We start from the raw sequence: 21,197 nt of genomic DNA, 5'->3' as shown, positions 1-21,197 counted from the left end.
ACACCTTAAACACACACAGAATCCAGTCTCGGCACTATCTGGTGTTGTGTCACCACATCTGGCACAGAGCCAACACTGGCAGCACAGGAACCTTGAACGAAATCAATCTTTGAGAGCACTCAGTATCAGTTCATCACACCAGAAGGTTCCGTACCTTGACTCAGAGGCTGTGGCTCACTGTTCCAGCGTAGCATCCTATCTTGATCTAGGAGGGAAGGCAGCCCTTGTAGAGTCGAGGACGCTCTCTGCAGTGTCAAAGCTCTCCAGTGCCTCCCAGGCATCAGCAGAAGCAAGAAGACTCGAAGATAGACAGGGCGGTTCAGCCCTCAGCCAGGCGTCGAAACTGTAGGCGCCCGCGCATACGCCTAGGTTCACTTTACTTGAAATACGCCGTTCGTCCACTCATGCTCATGTATTCCAGCATGTTCAGCACGCATGCATGCATGGTTTCTGAAACATAAAAGGCAAACAAATACATTTGAACCAACTCAGTCTGATACACATAATACAGAAACGACAAAACGCTGGCAAATTTGGCGCATTGCCAAAATTCAATGCCTCATTCACCGGCAGTACCAAACATATTATACGATATCTATTTTCTGATACACAATTCCGCTCTTTAGATCATAAACGACACTAACGATAATGACTCTTACCGACGGTTTAGGCGTGTCAAACTTCACCAAGAGAGACGGCAGTTCCTCTCGCCGCCATCAAGCGCGAATGTTATTCAAACATCACTACATCACTAGCTCTGAAACAGATTGACCTCGAAATGACATCGGCCGCACAGAAAATAGGCCTCGAAATGCGAACCACCGCGCCGGGCACAACGCGTATTTACAAATTGCAACCGAGCTCCGCCGTAGGGTATTTTATTTCCGCCGTAGTATATTTCACTTGGGGGATTTTCTACCATACATCTGCCTGAGCTTAGGGTAATTAGAATTTGTCGGCGACGTTAAAAAATGATGCACCTTTTTTCGCAGTATAGGATATCGCATGTGCATATTTCTGCCTTTTTGGGTGCGCTTTATCGGTTTTTCGTGAGTAACTCGCGTAAAAACCGTCCGATCGCGACGAAACTTTCAACACCCCCGATTTTATCAATTTTACACCTACCCTGAAAATTTCATGACTCTGACCCAAATGACCTTTGACCTGTGACCTATTTCTCGAGACCATATTTGGCCCGAATCGCGATTCGGCGTATGTCGGCTCGCATTAGCCGCGCGGTTGCAGTCTTCACGTGGTTTCCAGCGTTGAAACATGTGATATGATGCTGGTCCCATGCATTAGGGTGGGTGTCAAGGTCACCTGAAGGTCAGGTCACCTCAATGACCTTTGATGACCTCGGTTCACTTTTTCGAGTTTTACATGTTTCTAGGCTAGTTTTAGAGCTGATTTCGAATTTAGCAACCATTTGAACATTACAGGGGGTGTAACGAAATTATCCGGACACCTTTCTTCCCGCTGTAATTAAAAAGCAAAACAATCTGGTACTTTTTCTTTTAACTGAGCTTGTAGCCACCTTTCATAAAAACAGTGGCGAATGTTCTGGAGCATTTCAGCCAATGGATTCTCCAGCACACTGGCTTTGATGTGGACCAACGCCGTCTAAACCTGTGCCTGCGGTTGAGCAGTGCTTATGGCGGGTGGCTCTTCATACACCTCCTGCTGAACAAGAGCCCACAGATTTTCGATTGAATTGGAATCGCGACTTTTTCCAAGTCATAATCGTTAGCCCAGAATGATTGAAGGTTCTATCGGCATCACTTCCCGGTCTTTTAGGGACTTTTAAGTAGCGCTCCGCCCCGCATGAAGACAGCATGGCTTGAATCAAGATTACTGCTTGAATCAGGCATCAGTGCGCGTTCAGAAACCGTGCCCTCCTATGCCGTCTGGTTGAGCGCCTCCAATCATGCTCCACCACCTTCCCTGGAAAAGCTCCACCCTTGCCTATGGGGCAAAATATAAGGGACAAAAACACAAGCACAGATAAAAACAAAGCAAAATTAACTCATTACCTAATGAAATTCAGGCTGGAGAAAAAACATAGGTAATAGGTATCTATGTCAAATTAGAATGAAAGATTAAAATCAACCTGACCAGGCCTTACGGTCTGACCTGACCTGGTCCTAACCACCTTACTTCGCCTAACTTAACCCAATTCAACCTAGCCTACAACAACACCTGCAGAGGTACCTTCCTGGAAAAATGACGCCCAGGGAGGTGACTGTCCAACTTATTGAAATACTACCATGATTGCTTGTCAAAATGTGTGTCATCATGCTCTTGTTTGACAAGTGATGTAAAATAAATGTGATATTCAATAATTATTTTATTATTTATTTATTTTTCGGTTCACCCGACAACCACAAACAAGTGGGCATATCTCCTGACTGTTGACTGTTGACTTTGAGTGATCAAAATATTCAAATAATCATGGTACAATGCTGTGCATAGTGCACACTAATCATGCTGTTTTTGTGTAGGCCCTCTGCACATTGTTGTGTCCACTGCTATGTGCACCTTACTAGTAAAAAAAGTGACTGGTGGTACATGACAAAAGGTTGTGCAACTCTGAAGTTCATGCCCTTGGCCTTGCTGGTGCCAGATGCCTATAGCTATAGCAGGATCAGTGAGGGTTGTAGACATGCTACATACATTGTGCAGTGAAGATATTGGCACAAAGTTCATCCGTAATTACTATGCTTGACACCTAATGTAAGAAGCGACATAAATGCCCAGATGATAAAGCTCTCTGGTCAACATCACACAAATTTATTGACATACTTTGCAGGTACATATTTACATTCATGGCAAATACTTTTGATTTGATTCAGAAACTAGTTGCTAGTAAGCTTGCATTTTTAGGTACAACAACGACCATATATTAAATCATAAAACACCTTCTCATGGCATTCATCACATACCTTTTTACCGAACAAGTACCTACCTAGCTATCATGCAATGATTCTAAAATTTGTCCGCAATCCATCTGTATCTCAACTGACACAATGAATTTGAAATACCCTGACAAAACCTATAACTGTACATAAGAAGAGTGCAATGCTACAAGAACTATGACTTTCTGAAGTTATTCTCACATGCTGGAATGTTGAAACTCTACTTTTGTCGTCCATATCCACGTTTGATTGAGCCATCATATAGAACTGTTTTCGTTCTTCAGTCACAAGCTTTCGCACAAATCTTGAATTTTTACACATCATCTTGAACCATGCTTCAGTCTTTCCAACAAGGTACTATGTAACATCAAAGCAATTTTGATTTGTTACAACAGCTTCAGATCATGATAGGCTTGAGGTTTGTTACAACTTACACCATTTCAATTTGCCAGACAAATCTCTACAAAATGTGGATTAATTCCCAAACTCAGTAATTGATCATATCAGTATTTGCAGTTTCCACACAATGTTTCATAATACTATTCTATGTTTATACAAAGAAACTCAAATAATCCACAAATTGTTATTGAAGCACTCCCACTTCAAGAATTCACAGCAACAACAATACAAATTCAGAAGCAAACAAACATTGCGCCAGATTTCGTATCAAACGCGCCATCGTCCTGAAATTTCTACCACAGACGGTAGTTCAACCGCAGCCGTAGTGCGAAAACCCCTGCCCACCTTACCCCACGGCGGAGCTCGGTTGCAATTTGTAAATACGCGGGCACAACCGTCAACAAGTCGCTGGTTCTGACACCTATAGGAGCGATCCCGAACCAACGGTTCCGACAAGGGTGGCGCTCACTGTTGACCTAGCGCTGGCCGCTACACCATCCATCACTGATGCGCCAGGGGAAAAATACAAAAAGCGCGTACCTATTTCGTCACCATTCCATTTGTGTACGGCATATTTATACTTGATATCCATATTCCTTACCTTCCCGTGACTGCAGTGCTACAAGGTGTTCAGCGTAGTGCACTTCTCGCGATTCCGGTGCCTTGGATTCCGACGACATGACGCCTTTCGGTCGAATCCGTCGGCTCCGTCCTTATGTCTTTCTGTCGCACCGTGATCCGTTACCCGTAACGACGTCGGAGCAGTCCTCCGCTGTATACTGTCCTTTACTCCATTCACCGTCCAACACAGCACCTCCCGATTATCCCGGCACCTCCACCTCTCGCACGCCCGCCCGGTCATGTAACGCAGACCGAATGAAGATCCCTCACATCCCCACTCGTCCGACTGCCGCCTCGACTGAGGCGCTGGGGGCGGACAACGCACGGTGCGGTGTCGTATCGCGCGGTAATCTGATCCGCGAACGAACCGGAGCCAGCGAGGCGGCCGCCGTCGGTCGTTTTGCACCGTCCGTCCGTCTCTCTCGATCATTTGTTGCAGATTTTCATGGTTCCCATATCTAGGGGGGGGAGGGGATGCAGTGCCACTCGTGCATGAAGTCGAGAAACGACCGGCAGGGGATGATTACGTACCTAATCGTTATCCTCTGGGCTTGGGTAGCTCCAGCTGGTCGTACCTACTTCCAGTTTATTGAATGACTGGCCATTTCCATTTCAAACGTAGGTGATAGAAGTTATCAAAGCAATTTCATTTCCTCCTCTCTCTCTCTCTCTCTCTCTCTCTCTCTCTCTCTCTCTCTCTCTCTCTCTCTCTCTCTCTCTCTCTCTCTCTCTCTCTCTCTCTCTCTCTCTCTCTCTCTCTCTCTCTCTCTCTCTCTCTCTCCCTCTCTCTCTCCCCTCCCTCCCCCTGGCCGCTGAACTGAGAGGCGGATGTTCCCTCAGCTGACCGGTGGGCCGGTCCGGCCGCCCCTCTGTGCCGCAGGGTGGTGGGTGAGCGCGGCGGCGGCCGTGGCGCCCGACGTGTTCCCTTTGGACGCGTGTCCGGCCGGAGACATAGCCACCGGACCGGACGGCTTTCACTGCAGTAGTCTGCCGGTCGAGTTCACCACGGACGGCATCTACCACATGAGACAGAGCTCCGGAGAGGTGCTCCAGGTGAGAGACAGAGCTCCGGAGAGGTGATCAGGTGAGAGAGAGCTCCGGAGAGGTGATCCAGGTGAGAGACAGAGCTCTGGAGAGGTGATCCAGGTGAGACCCAGAGCTCCGGAGAGGTGATCCAGGTGAGAGACAGAGCTCTGGAAAGGTGATCCAGGTGAGACCCAGAGTTCCGGAGAGGTGATCCAGGTGAGAGACAGAGCTCCGGAGAGGTGATCCAGGTGAGACCCAGAGCTCCGGAGAGGTGATCCAGGTGAAACAGAGCTCCGGAGAGGTGATCCAGGTGAGACCCAGAGCTCTGGAGAGGCGATCCAGGTGAGAAAGATAAAGAAAGCTCCGTAAAGGCGCTCTGTTGCTCGATACCAGTAACCTCCAGTCAGTCGCAACGACACTAGTGAGTTAGTGACCACCGAACGCTGACCGCTGACCGCTGACCGCTGGCCGCTGACCACTCGCTATGATTCAGGTCTACTGTGACATGAGCGGGGGTCGGTGGAACGAGATCATGCGACGCGGCGTCGACTCTGAGCTGACCCCGGTCGCCCCGGCCGATCAGCTGTCGTTTGCCGGCTCTCCAGGCTCGACTGACTACGATCAACTGTACGGAGACCTGCACTCGGAGTTCTTTGTCGGTGAGTGTCACATTTGCCAAACGGCTATCCCTCATTTACTCGCCCTGATCTTTATAGTTTCATAATTATCTGCATGTGGGGACTGACAAACTTAGTTATCATGAAATTAATGTATTGTGCTGATCGCGACCATGTTTGAAAGGAGTGCTAACAATTTATGTCTTCCAACAGGTAAAACAGACTTGGGACGATTTGCTGCCGATTCCTCCCTTCGCACGGAACTGATGGTGGAGGTAGAGACCACGGATGACGAGTACTATTTTGCCATTTTCAAAGTGGCCTCGCTCCAGCCGATCGAAGTTAAAGGATACTTTCTCGGCAATGCCGGTGAGCTCATACCTACTTAGTAATCATAGTCATCATTACCTACATCACAGGGCAATGATTTCCACTCGGCGGAAGAAATCCTGTTGAAAAATGCGTGGATTGCAAATTGAAATGCCTGGGTTTGCAAACCCAGCCGTGATTTTTAGACGTGATTCATTGTAAAATATAAATAAAATAACGGAAGAAATAATAATTTAACTTAAATTTTCATAATCCTGCTTGCCTGGTACTGGATGCTAAGAGGGATTTATTAACCTTCGCCCGTATAGGGGGGGGAGGGGGTAGCCGAACGGACCCCCCCCCCCTCCCTACCTCTCGGTTTTTCGCGAATAACTTACGTAAAAAGCGGCCGATCACGAGGAAACTTTCAGTACCCTTGAGTTAATCAATTTTACACCTACCCTGAAAATTCCATGACCCTGACCCAAAGGACCTTTGACCTGTGGGCTGTGACCTATTCTTTAATGGCTTTTAATGACACTGGCTTTGCAGACCTGCACGCTAAGTTTTAATAAAATTTATAGATTAACCCACACCGTGCTGAGGGGGGTTATGCCCCCTCAGGTTTTTCGCGAATATCTTGCACAAGTCGTGAAAATTTCAGACCCGGGTCGTCAAAGGTCAGGTCATCAGCCATCAGGTCACGTCAAGTGACCTTACCTCGTAAAAAGTTCAAAGGCTCGCTGCAGGGGCGGCGGATTCGGGGGGGGGGGGCAGGGGCCCCCCTGGCAAAATCGTGGGGGGGGGGGCAAAAGTATCTTTTTGCCCCCCCCCCCATAATTTGCGACAAAGCTTAGACAAGAAACCATATACCTGATTATTCTGTTCGATCATCTGAAGATGTAACCAGATGCCCATATACTTTCAAACGTTGTCTTTCTTAATTGGCAAGCGTTCGCGTTCAATTGAAGTTTTCCTCTCTTCAACTTTGTTTTGGAGGCATTATAAGCGTCAACATGACGCACCGGCAACCCAGGCCTTCAGTGACCGCTTACAGGGGCGACAGATACAGGCAGAGGAGGCATCGTCCCCTAAGAAACTTTTGGAGGAGGGGCAAACGTTACAACGTATATTCTTGCCCCTCCATAATTTGTGCCCTAATCATGAAGAAAATTTCATAACCTGATATTGCAGCTATGCGCTCCTACAGTTTGTCCAACGGTGCCTTTTGAATATGTGTAAATGCCAACCATTTCTGCTTTATATCATTTTTTTTTTGTCTTTTTAGATTCGATTTATAGATATTTTAAGTGTGCAAGAGACGCAACTCATACCTTCAGTGGTCGTTTGCCGCTATTTTGTACCTACATAAATGCCAAATCGCAAGCGATCGGAGACGGAAGGGCTAGCCATTCGTTTGCGGGTAGTTAGGACTGATGCGCTCATAATAAGCCACTCGCCTGATTTTTTTTCAAGCGCAACAGTTTCCAGCGTATGGTATGACACCCAAAAGCCAGTCATCAGAGATCTGCTTTGGGCATTCGGAGGCTTGTGTGGGGCCAGTGTTAAAACTGGATGTTCACAGTTCAGTATCCGCTTTATTTCAGTTTTTACTATTAAAAAGCAAAAATTAATGATGGAAACTTTTGAGGGTTAGGGCACTGATCATTAGTGCCCCCCCCCCCTCTGTCTAAAGGCTGGCTATAGAATAAAGAGCATCAACCACGAACAGTAGCGGCGGAACACCTTCAATTAAGGGAGGGGGGGGGGGGCACTGCCGACTTTTGGTCCCATTCTTTCCATGCAACGCCCATAGGGCTAACGTTAAAATGCCAAAATCAAAGAGGGGCACGGTGCCCCGTTGCCCTCCCCGTTCCGCCGCCTATGAACACGAAAGCAGCACTTTGGAAAAATGAGTATGCCTCGCAGCGTCCGATAACTACCACTTTCCATTGGGTCAAGCCAACCAAGTGTATAACTATGAATATTTTTTATTCATATATTATTTTCATAATATTATATATTCATATATTCATAATATTATTTTAGTATGTATATACTTGGCTTGGCCAAGTGTATACACTTGGCCAAACCAAGTGTATAATGGCACTTAACGATAGCACTAACCTTGTCTCACTTTTCGTTGAAGTCTGTTCCGAATGGTTTCGGCCACAGACTGGCTGCACTGAGGTCGTTTGGTATGTGCAACTGTAATTAAAGCCACCTGAGGCGCCCTGACACCAGGCTGAAGCTGGGTTGGAAATGCTTCGTCTTTGCAGATATCACTGGCCACTGATTCTCGAGTGCCTGAACCGGTAGATGTCGTGGCAAAATTTTGTGTGATAATTTGGACCTCACCGCAGTCAGCACACCCTAAGGCCCTAATAAAGAAACGCCCCACCTAGAGCTTCTGGATTCTCGTTCCAGTCCAACGTTCCTTCACCTCAGCCCGCCGCCGCGCTCCCTCACCCTCCGTTCCCAGCTTGACGAGCGTTTGGGCCTTAGGTAAGCCATGCTGTAGGCTTACTGTATAAACCCATCGAGACAGCCCGTCTCGGTGAGTTTAGTTGGCGAACTACTGCCTTGGGGTGGGTTTCTGGCGGATCGCTGTCCCAATAGGTTTAGAATGATGCGACCGACTGTCTCTGAATGTTTGAGCGGTCTCCTCCCGCTGTGAGCTAGTTTCAGTTGATATCTGTCTCAGAAATACTTTTTAATGGAAGGTTAAGCGGAAATCGAACGTAAAATGAACAGAAGAAATGGTAACCAGTTACCTCATTGCAAAGAATAGCGCTCGCCTACTTCAAAAGGTTTGGCACCGTTCTTCAACATCTGATATGCGATCGGGTTATGGCACAATTTTTCCCATTGCAGCTTTTTTCTAATACAGCAATACGAAAAGCGTTACATCGTCCACTGGCGGATCCAGGGAGCGGGCATTTAAAGCAAATATTTACTCCCCCTCCCCCTGGCTCCTGCATCGCCCGAAATAGACAAAACGTACCTTATGTTTCCTAATAATAACACTTTTATCTTTTTTTTTGCTTTATGCTGTTCAGCAGTAGGTAAGCCCGTAAGGAATCGAAATCCGAGGAGTTTTTGGATTTTGGACACTTTTTGGGGGGTATGTCCCCTACAGCGTCGAAAACGCCTTTCTGGATCCGCCTATGACATTATCTCGACTGGGATCTTGCCCCCCCCCCCCCACGCCAAAATCGAATCCGCCGCCACTGGCTCGCTGTAGCTACACCGACTGAACGATCACTTTGAAACTTTCAGCGATTGATAAGAGTAACAGTATAAACATATGTTACAGGGAGTATGCGATTTCAGTTAGTTTGCAACGACCCTAGGGTGGTTGTAACCTCCCTGAACGATCAGTTTGTTTGCAACGACCCTAGGGACGTTACAAAATAACTGCTCGTTCCGGGACGTTGTAACGAAACTAGGGTCGTTGCAACCTCCCTAGTTAGTATGCAACGAACCTAGGGTTGTTACAAAATAACTAGGGAGTTTAAGAATTCATCGAGTCTCGTTTCACAGGAGGGCCGTCAACAATCTTGTCCAATGAAAATCGTGTTCAATCTAGATCAGTTTAAAAGAAAAGGAGAACAAAATTTGAACATTCAGCTCAGGAGCATATGTCGTGCCCGGGACAAAGCACGTAACTGTGATAATTTTGGCTGCATTATATCGCCAGCATATGCTTACATGTAGAAAATATAGTTACTGGGGTAGGTGTGATGGATATCCGTCGCTATTCGTGTGCGGGTTATCCCTCACACTTTTAGGGGTGCGGGCCGGATAAAATCCCTTGTTTTCGCGATTATCTCGCGCTAAAAGTGGCCGATCGTGACGAAACTTTGAGTGTCCTCGGACCTATCTACGTTACTGGTTACACATTCGCTATACAGTTAATGATCCTGAAACCAATGACCTTTGACCTTTGATCTGATTTCTGAGACCATGGCAGACCGAAATGATTTGTCGTTTATGTTAGCGCACATAAAATTGCGTTTCCAGACTTCTATTGGGATTACATAAAAACGTGCCAGCATGTGAACTGATGGTTGTCCCATGCATCGTGATGGGTTTCAAGTTGACTTGTCAGTTGTCTGCCAGGTCAAGATCATTGACGTTTGGTGACTTTTTTTTTTATAAATTTAGTCCGAACCTTTTGATGGGAAGGATTCACAAGGACAGAGCCACCGCTAAGCGAAGCTTGTTGCGATGACCCTGCCCTCTACCCTCCGATCGCGCAATTCCGATTCTATGGCAGAATTTAGAGTCCAAAGTTTAACGTGCGCACAAAGCCGCGCACGGCCGGTCCCCTCGCTGACTTCGCCTGGCTACGGCCTGCCACCAACCGCAGCCATACCTGTCAGGAGGCCCATAAATGTCGAGCGCCCGTCGCGCTTCGAACCCGGACTGTCATAACCGGGAACGCGTGCTCTCACCACGCGGAGTCCAACGCTCTAACCAACTGAGCTACGGGACCGGCAAAACTGTCAGACTTCGGGTGACTGTTTCAAATTTTACGATTTTAAGGGATTTTTTTTAGCTTATTTCGAATCCAGCATTCGTTGAGACAGTTGAGAAGTACATATAGTTGTGGTGCCAATGCAACTTGCTACGAAGCTGTCGCTGGTGGTTTAGGTACACCTGCTATAAACAGGTGGTGCGGGTGGGACCCCTACTACTTGACCCAAACTTACCTAACCCAGCCTAGCTTAACCCGCGCCCCACTGGGGGGGGGGGGCTATTTATAGCCCCCCCTCCCGTTTTTCTGCAATAACTTCCAAACCGCTTGACGTATCGACGCCAAACTTTCAGTACCTTCGGCTGCATCAATTTGACACCTTGTGTCAAAATTTGAACTTCGTAGCTGCCATAGGTCGGCCGGAAATGACGTCAGAGTGACGTCATGTTCGTCCGATTTCGACGCAAAACATTGAACCACGGCAATCGCTCCCAAGAGCTCAGTTTTTAAGCTAGATCCAATTTTTTTGCATGAAAGGACTCAGAATTGACCGCGCTATCAAACTGCTATCTCGGATTTTCAAAATTTTGAAAATTTCGAAAATTTTATATAATAATATTCAAAATTTATATTTTTATATTTTTTCAAAAAGTTTTTGACTTTTCGAAAAAAACCGGAATATATGTGACAGAACGCACGATTATGACTAATTCTAGCAAGTTTTAGCTAAATATCTTCAAAAATGACCAAGTTATACGCATTATTGCAAAAAATTCACAATTATTAATTTTTCAAATCAATTTTTCAGTACGTATTTGACATCGTACACCAATATAAATGGCACCATCGTGTTCCTGAGCTCAAACTGCATCCAATAGTCACCTTTTTTGTTGAAAAATTTTAACTTAAAAATTTGACCTTTTTTGACCTGAAAGTGACCTGACCTAAGCTAAATTCGACTCAAAATGACCTTGAATGACACAGACGACATCAAATTCGAAATCTATGGCCTAAATGGACCATAAAACATGTGTCACGTGACCGACGCATGATATAATATTTTCGTGACCTGTGATGACCTGACCCTGACCTGAAAATCAAAGTACAAGTTTGGTACCCTCAAGGTATCTAGAGCATCTGTTCACGAGTGTGGAAACCAAAAATGAGCCTGATCTGACTTGTAAGACGGCGGCCAGAGTCCAAAATGTGAACAAGCCAAAGTGCTAATAATTTTTACTTTGACCTGACCTGTGACGTCATCGGTGACCTCGAGGTCAATGAAATTAGGTTTCGCTCGACAGTTTTTCCGGGGCTATCAGACGCCGTTTGAATTTTGACGATCGGCCCAGTAGTTTCGGAGTTAGGAGGGGGGGCTATGAATAGCCCCCCCCCCCCCCCAGTAGGGCGTGTTATACACAGACCCCAGTGGGGCGCGGGTTAATCCTCGTCCCCCCTAGTTTTTTTCGCGATAGCTCCGAACATGCCAGCAACAGAGAGCTGAAACTAGGCATACCTGACCTTTGATTTAAGCCGGATCTTGTGACACCAACCAGATTTTCAGGCCAGGTCAGGTTACTGACCTATGACGTCATAAGTGGACGGTCCTCAGATGCCGCAACTTCGCAACGCCCTCAGTCCCAGAGGAGCTTTTACAGGGGGATGAAACTTACAGTACGTGCATCTTCTAGAAGCCTCACAACTTGTACCTCTAGGATTTTTCCTAAAGATCACATGAGGTCAGGTCGGTCACGTGACCTAACCACTATAAGTCAATGGAGAAAAATGAAAACTGCTATTCTGGCGCCGGGAACGATCTCAAACTACCTCAAGCACACGGATCGTGATTTCATGCACTCCTTGCAAGGTTAGATGCTTCAATTTTGCAACTTTTCGTCAATAACTCCCGATCAAACTGAGCTAGCGAGTCGGTCAAGCCACCAATGGACTGAGGAAGAGCTGCCGAATCGAATAATATGCCACACGACCTCCTTTGACCAATTTCGCGACCTAGGTGTCTCTGACCTGACCTTGACCCGAAGTCAACACCTCAAGTTTACCTCACCCGAACAAAAAGTACCTATACCATTCGACGCGCCTGAGCAAGGCGAGCACGTTGATGCTAAAATCGCCCTCGGCGACTGTTTTTTAAGAAGTAATTAATCAAAAACCGAACCCGTGTGTTGGGTCACTTGACCTGACCTCAGAGGACACCGGTTGACCTGAGACCTTAAAATCGGGTACTAGTTGCTGTGTCTCCTAACGGCACACACGCTCGTTTTTTTTCCGCGACGCTTTAACTCCATCAGGGGCGAAAAACGACGAGGGGGTCGTACCAAACCTCCCCCGGCCGGCGCGCATGTAGAAAACCAACAGGTCCTGCGGGGTCAACTCGCGCCTTTATTGGTGTTTTGCTAGCCGCAAACGCACATGGCGGGGCTAGGTTATTGGTTGACCTTCCAGGTCAGGTCAGTGACTCAAAAGTCGGGAAAATCGGGACCTGTTAAAGACAGTTAGGCTGTTACGAGGTTTTTCGGGGCGCTGATACGAATTTCATATTAGCTTTGATCACCGATGATGTCTTGATGTTTTTAGGCCACTGGTTGGGTCAAGTCAGGTCAGGTCAACCAGTAGGCGTCTTGCTAGCTGACCATATAAGGTGTCAACCAACACTGACAGCTTCGTGACCGGGTACGAAGGCGCCAACATTACTTCGTAAATGTTCAAATGGATGCTAAATTCGAAATCAGCTCCAAAAACTAGCCTAAAAATATATGAACTCAGAAGAAGTGAACTAAGGTCATCAAAGGTCAATGACCTTGACCTGACCTTCGCGTGACCTTGACACCCACCATAATGCATGGGACCACCATCATTTCACATGTTTGAACGTTTACAATCACAAAAGATTGAAAACGAGCGGATAATAGCCGTTTTTACGAAGGCTTCCTGGCGAATGCCCATCTAATTTGAACAAATCTGCACCAAATGTGCACCTAATCTGCACAAAATGTGTACTTGATGGCCGTCGTGAAATACACCAGAGCTGAATGTTCAAATTTTGTTCTCCTTTTCTTCTTAAATGAACTAGATTGAACAAGATTTTCATCGGACAAGATTGTTGACGGCCCTCCTGTGAAACGAGACTCGATGATTTCTTAAACTCCCTAGTTATTTTGCAACAGCCCTAGGTTCGTTGCATACTAACTAGGGAGGTTGCAACGACCCTAGTTTCGTTACAACGTCCCGGAACGAGCAGTTATTTTGTAACGTCCCTAGGGTCGTTGCAAACAAACTGATCGTTCAGGGAGGTTACAACCACCCTAGGGTCGTTGCAAACTAACTGAAATCGCATACTCCCTGTAACATATATAAAATGTATCTCGGATTTTTTATATCTGTGACCAAAGGTCAGATCAATTTTACGACTTCTCCATTATAAGTCAGTAGAAGAAAATTGAAATCCGCCTCTTTTGGACGAATGTCGTTGGCTTCTCAAACATCGATTCATAGGTAAAAATGACACACTTAATCGCAAAAATGCACTTGTGACCCTTCTGTGTGCTCCTGTGGCTATCTCAGGTCATGAAAGGTCACCAGCAGTTTTTTTACTATAACTTTTGATAGACACGCGCTAGAGCGGCGAAAACACGTGTCAGCTATGTTCAGCTCGACGGAACAGATCGACTGATATGCAACACGACCCTTTCCGGTCAGTTCATGAGTTTGGCCTGAGGTCAAATTTCCAAAATAACCTTTAAAGGTCAACTAAAAGTTCCTTGGACGCGTCTCGACGAGAGGAACACAATGCTGGCAAAAATAATGTCGTGTCTCTCTTGAGTCAAAAGTTATTACCGAAAAAAACGTTTTTCGTGAAACTGCTATTTTTAGAGTTTTTGCCCTCTGGAGGCTAAACCGTTGATCTGAGTTCAAATCTCAGAACAAGACTCAGAAAGGTCTGTAAAAGGCCTATCGAATGCGTTTTTTTCCGCGGCGCTGTAGCTCTATTGGTTCCCGAGTTAGCCGTCGGGTGTTTCGAAACTGTTGAAATGGACAAAATTTGACCTTTGATGACCTCTGGTGACCTGACCTTTGACCTGACCTTAAAAATGACCGAAGTATTTCCGGCTTCTGCCATTATTTTTGACGTTCTTTCGATTGCCACTTACCGTGTGTCGCTGCGTGGCCCAGTAGCCGAGTTAGACGGGGGGAGCGCGAAAACGCCCCTCCACACGAGACGGAAAACTCAGGCCACCAGCACGGCGTGGGTTAAAGGCCTCAATTATACATACCTAGGTACGATAGAAGGCGATGCCTGCGCAACGCGTGGGCTTCGCGCCTCTTTCAATTGGTCCGTTTAAATCAAGGCCGTGTTTAAATACCAGTAAAACGCCTTTTGGGCGAAGAACGAGCGAGCGAGATAGTGAGCCCTGCACGTGCAGAAGGGCGAAAGGTACTTCCAAAGGGCTTGTGCAAAGCACTCTTCTAACCGGTTGCTAGCGGTGTGCCAAATTTGAACACAATTGGCCCAGCCGTTTCTGAGATCTGGAAGCGGCATTCTGCACGTGCGCACGTGCAAACGGGGTCCAAACTGACTTTTGCACGGCACCCTACTAACCGGTCCCCAACCGTGTACCAAATTTGAGCGCAATCGGCCCAGCCGTTTTCGAGATCTGGAAACGCCCCCTGCACGTGCGCACGTGCAGTAGCACCCAAGCCGCAACACATTGGAATGCATTGCCTGGTGGGTGCCTACCTGTATGCCAAGTTTCAGCGAAATCGCCCCAGTAATTACCGAGTTATTAAAATGGGAACAAATTTGACACCTCTTATTGTTGTATTTTGCACGTGCACTGGGAGCGACCCACATGCATCGATAGTATCCTATTTTTGGTAGAAGGGATGCAGCTACCCTATAAAAATTACCGCAAGACAATCGCCCAAGCGGCTGCTGAGATATGAGCCTCTCAAATCACTACTTTTGCAAAACAGCTTGAACACCCTTGACTTTTCACGTGGCACGTGCCACGACGGTCACTGAGATGTATCAAAAGTAGTCAATTACGGGGTAGAAGGGATGGGGCTACCCAACAAAAAAGACCGCAGGCCAATCGGTCCAGCGGTTGCTGAGATATAAGCCTCTGAAAAGCGTTACAGGCCGGGCCGGGCCGCTCATACTGAGATTTTTCCGTTATATTGGAAAGACTCACTTCGCTCGCTGCGCTCGCTCGCTCGTAATTAGAGCTAACTAAAAAAGATCACGTGACCAGGCCGCATGAAACTGAAGAAAATGTAGATGTTTATTGTTTATGCTATCTTCAATGAGTTATAGATAAACGATTTGTTTGAACTTCGAAACATCCAATGATTGGAGAGTCGAGTGGCAGGATGTATGAAACCATGAACTACAATAGATAGGATCAGTAGCGGCGGAGCACCTTCAATTAACCCGGCAGGCGGTGGGCCTACCAGCCACCCAGAGGTGCACAAACCTTCCTACTTGCCTACAATGTAGGAGACAGGAAAGAGCCGAAGAGGGTAGCCGCGAGACAGATTTCAGTTTGTGTTTTCTGTACAAAAATGACTATAAAAACAGCTAACTGGTAGCAATTGGTCGGTACAATCAGCTGTCAACGGCATTTGGTCATTACATTTCTTTACGTGTCTTCAAAAACAGTTCCTACAAATCTCCTCCATGAGACACCCACGAGACAGTTCCCATTGGATTAACATTGTGTCTCATGAGACACCGTGTAGGTAAAATGTAGGATGAAAAACTGCGAAAGTGGTGGGCATGTTTCGAAAAACGGCGCACAAATTCTTGGGGCGCCTTAACAAAACTCCTGTTCGAAAATGGGTTCTGGTAAAGTTTCGTCAGCTGGTTTCCATAGCAACCGCCATTCGTAGGACAAGCTGACGCCATTTGCTAGCGCGTTGCGTGGTAACCAGCTATTGGTGTCAGTTGAATTTGAAAGATAATTGTAACAGTGAACAGCTCGCTTCCGTTGCTGTACTGTGCTGTGGATGTGTGTCTTGTGCAGTGTGAGCAAAGTGTATAAGGACTTTCACATTATATTTTGTGATGTGATGGTGTGGTAATAGAAGGTTGTGAGCTCCAAGTGGAGTTAAGGAATTGCCAAAGAAATGAAAACTCTGCATGGGCCGGAAATCTGCAGCCTGCACTTCTATAAACTCTTCATAAGAGGTTCGTGGCAGGGGGCATTTTGGGGAGCGATTATGGAGGTGCTGGTAAGTAGGTAGGTACCCAACCTAATTGGCTTGATGAGAACTGAAACTGAAAGTCAACTGAATTGTGAAATTGCTTTACCTATCCTATCTGATCACTTCTACTTATTTTTTTTTTAATTTTCCATTCATTCTGATTGATAAAGAACAACATTGAAAGATGCTAACATGCAGGTAACTACCTACCTAGCTCTAATGTAAATAGGTACCTAATAATTTCCTTCAAAAGAATATATGGCTCTTCAATGTACTGGAGATTTAGTAATTGAAGGCATCTCACTACATTTTGAACATTACCTAGGTATAACTTCCCTAAACTGCATGACAAATTTTCAATTTCCTTGTTGTAACACCAATACCACAAACATTCATCTGGGCACAAGGCTCACAACATCAAATTATTCATGTTTTATAGACAGGTACCTATACAGCAAAAATGCAACAGATATGTGATTATTTTAAACATAGGCTTTGTGTTCAGTTGTGTATATAATAATTTTGTGGGTGGAAAATGTGTCATGAATTGTCTACAGGTCTGTGTAGAATTGTAATTAATATGATTATAGAAAAAGGAATGGTCAGTTAAGTAGTCAACATGTTTACTCAATAACAAGATATGCTGGCATGGAGTTTGCTCATGAGTTTGCTCAAAAACCTTTCAGTTAGTGTGGGAAGCATAGCAATTTGAAGCATATGCTTATAAAACTGATTTGTAATGGGGTTTGTGAAGTTCTCCATAAATTTCACACCTAGCAATGTACCTACCTAATGCATTGCATTACTTTAAAAAGAGGGAGACCATACAAGTTGTCAGGTAGGTAGGCTTTGGCATTGATTTCAAGATTTCAAGGTGATCTGTGCTTTTTGCTTATAACTTGTCCTCATTCTCTGACTAAAGGAGTGGCAATACAATCTGGCTTGTTCTATTTTCCTCTTGCCTTGCCATTTTTGACATAATCCTTGCCCAGGCTATATGTTGGTATGATGAAGGTCAATCAGATGACATATTTCAAATATTACAGTCATGATTTCAGTTGAATTTGCCTAACTTTATTTAAACAATATAAGATTACACATTGCATAACTATAACAGCAATATTTGAGCCACCACTGGCATAGAAATTAATAGGTTGCAAAGCATTGCTCAGCAAGAATTGAAATCAGTCATTGACAGTGGAGAAAACACATCTAGACTTGACAACAAATTACAATTGATTATTCTTCTACCATTCATGTTGGCATAAGTAATAATTCAAATGGATACTTAATGCATTTTTCTTAAGATTTTAAGCACATGAGATCCATCCAAAGGCACAGACTCGGAACAAAGGCTGTGTTATAAACAAGGATATTGCACCTTTTTGGTATTTTAACATGTTGTTATATTCCGACATCCTAAGAAAAATAATATGGTAATCTGCCCTGCTTCATTTGATACGTATCGATGAGTAATTGGATGTTGCGGGAATGCAGTTAGTTTTCCGGCAGTTGTCTCCAGCAGCGACAAAATGGCCGCTTACTTTCTGTCAAACATTTGCTTTCATATGGCTAAGTACATTAATTTCACTTAGTCTAACTTTGTCTAGCAAATCTCCAGTTTTACTTCGGAAAAACCGGCAGCGTGTTCCACATTGGTGACCCCGCCAGGCGAGGCAGTTCCGTCGGCCGTCGATGTCCTTCGGTCATATAACCCCCAATAAAACTAGCGCGTCGAACGATCGGCAGCATGGACGGTCTCGCACCATCCATGGCAGGGACCGACCTCACAGAGCCACGCAGAAAACAGGAATATCGGATTTATCTGCCTCTAAACTGTAATGTATGAATGCGTCGTGAAAATTTTACAAGACAGCTGAGGTTTGCTAAGCAAGAAAAAATAGACCAGGATCTGTATTAGCGAAGAGATTAGCGATTCACGTGAAATGTGTATAGATTGCAGTATAGATGTAGTCAGCGATCATGGATTATAAACGGATTTAAAGCCGCTTCTTAACCCGCGAGTTGCTGGGGGGGGGGCGTTAAACGCCCCCACTTTTTTCGCCGGGCCATAGCATAAAAACGGCGCGCCGCAGGCGCGCCAAATTTTGGGTACCTGTAGGGAATTGATTGAAGTATATTGTGACAAAGTTTCAAAAAAATCGGTCGGAAAATTTTTGAGATATCGAGGTTTTAGTGACGTCATGATTTCTGAGTTTTCGACCAAAAACGGCATATGTTCAAAAAATCATATAAAATCACAGAATAGACATACAGACATGCCGCAAACGCCATTAGACTGCCAATACCATGAACAATCAAATGGCTATCTTCGAATATTGAATATCGTTCCGCATTTTCCAAAATCTTGAACTGAATCTTGGCAATTTCTCGTGACTACTTCACGACCATGATACATGCATTTCTTAAATTGAGCTTTTTTAGCCAAACACGCACTTATATGATAAAATGAATGTCACCATCGTGTTCTACGCCCCAAATTACCCATAAAACATGTGTCACAGGCTGCGAATATCAGTTTTTATTTTCGGGGATATGTGCCTGCCCGGTTGACCTGACCTTGACCCTGACCTATGCTTGACTGACCCCCGCATGGAGCTGACACTCTTGTAGGCCTTATATGGTGGATTGTGCACCGTTTTGACAGAGTTTATGACGAGAGGCGCCCATTGCGAAGTCCTGAAGTTCATGCTACTGAAAGCCCGATTTCAGGTGTTTGACCTGACCTTGACCTGACCTGTGACCTAAAAATTCAACTTTAAAATACTCATCTGAAGCGTCTCGTCGCGTTCTTTCGTTTGCCGCCTCGTGCGTTTCGCTGCGCCTATTGGTTCTCGAGTTATCGGCTGGGGGCGTTTAACGCCCCCCCCCCCCAGCAAACGGTGGGTGGCGAAATACCCCAGCAACTGCCGGGTTAAAGCCTACAGTCAAAACGTTTTCTGAACGTTTGTGGTCCTCAATATGATAGGTATTCCATAGCAATTTAATGGGCTTCGTCCCATTAGCAAATATTGCAAAATCGTCCTCAAATTATGTTTTCTTACCTAAATGAAGTAATGTTGATCCAGGAAAAAACTTGTTACACACTCCTTAAAGTTTCATATCCCTAAACAGAAACACTGATGTGCACCGTACACTGCAGCGTTACGTCACTTCACCTTCAGCCCGCCAAGTAGTAACTGCCCCACTAAACGGGAAAGGGACGCTATGGGACGGCAGATGGACGCCCGTCTGGTCCATGTGGAACTGAACCCTCATTGGATGAGAGGAATTAATTGAGCGTCCCGGTGGTTTTATGAGGGTAGTTCTTGACTTTCCAGTGTTTCCAGACACAGTCAACAACCAGACCGCCTCACTCTAGTCTATTTATACACCACCAGTATGCATTTCAGGTGGAGGTGTACCAAGTCCTGCCTCGCACTTTGTCCAAATCAGCGCATACCGTATGTCTGTCGGCTTCTTAAAAAAATGACGATATATCTGCGGATAGCTTCAGAAATAAAAACACTTCAGGAATAGCGTTTACGTCCTGTAAATAACCGCAGGTTGTTTCTTCATTGACAAACACTATTCGTTAGAATTGTGTTTTTCTATTGAAAAACAACCGGAGCGGTCCTTCTCCGGGCTTATTAATAACTGTAATGTAAATAACTAGCTTTACTTGAAAGTATAGATATGTTGGGATATGTTTTGCGGCGGACGCGCGTTTTTTTGCGGCATTTTGTGCGTTTTTTTTTCTGCGGTTTTCGGCGGGCGGGCGATTGTTTGTTTGTGAAGTTTGCGTTGGCGTTTTAGGCGTGCGTTTTGCGCGTTTTGCGGTGTTTGCGTTTGGTGGCGGGCGGGCGGGCGGTTTTTCACAATTAAAGTCCCAACCTTCGGATCCGCAGTGCTGTTCGACAAGCGCTGCCCGGGCCTATGTTGGGATATACCTAAGGATGATCGGTGAGACAAACCGGAGCCATCGGAGACCGTGTAGGAGACAGGCTGGGCTATTTGTGCACCTCTGGCCACCTTCCGCGCGGTGGGGGGGGGCACTTTTTTGCCCCCCCCCCCCCCCGTATCTCCGAAACTACTGGACGGATCCGGAAAATTCAAACGGCGTTCGATAGCCCTGTCAAATTTGTCGAGGGAAACCAAATTTCATTGACCTCGGAGTCACCGATGACGTCACAGGTCAGGTCAAAGATAAAATGTTTCACCGTTCACGGGGCTTCTAGGGAGAGCGCTATAACACCGAGTAAAACGCATTTTGTCGAAAATCAGCGATAAGGCGCCAGTTGTCTAGTACATATGTTGCTATTAGAGGTCACTGGTCATACCAGGTCAGGTCACAGGTCAGGTCACCAAAGGTCACCAAGGGTCACCACATGAGCCCAACTTTACTAAGGTTAGGGGAGAGCGGGGAGAGTTGTATCATGTCCAAGTTGTATCAGGGCGAATTGTGCCAAACTTATCCAATGGATGTCGCTCGCGACACGACCAGCCGACGAGGTTTTCCGGGCGCCATCTTTCCCTGTTCTGTCTTGTGGCTGAGTGGACGCGTCTCGAGGTGAGAGCCGATTTTATGTTTTTTTAATGTCATTCTAAAAAAAA

At 45.8% G+C, this 21,197-nt stretch overlaps 1 protein-coding gene across 1 annotated transcript in view; it reads left to right on the top strand.

Moving 5' to 3' along the window:
- The window catches only part of LOC122370388, a 52,349-nt gene that overhangs the window by 7,214 nt on the left and 23,938 nt on the right, over positions 1-21,197 (top strand). Inside the window, exons 2-4 of the mRNA XM_043345941.1 lie at positions 4,813-4,985; positions 5,452-5,617; positions 5,789-5,944. Of these exons, the coding sequence (XP_043201876.1) occupies positions 4,813-4,985; positions 5,452-5,617; positions 5,789-5,944 (495 nt within the window). The remainder of the gene's footprint in view (positions 1-4,812; positions 4,986-5,451; positions 5,618-5,788; positions 5,945-21,197) is intronic.

Source organism: Amphibalanus amphitrite, unplaced genomic scaffold (genome assembly GCF_019059575.1).
Source record: "Amphibalanus amphitrite isolate SeventyFive unplaced genomic scaffold, NRLGWU_Aamphi_draft 001129F_arrow, whole genome shotgun sequence".
NCBI lineage: Eukaryota > Metazoa > Arthropoda > Thecostraca > Balanomorpha > Balanidae > Amphibalanus > Amphibalanus amphitrite.
Note: the sequence above shows the minus strand (reverse complement) of the source record. Positions and strands in the feature narration are given on the sequence as shown.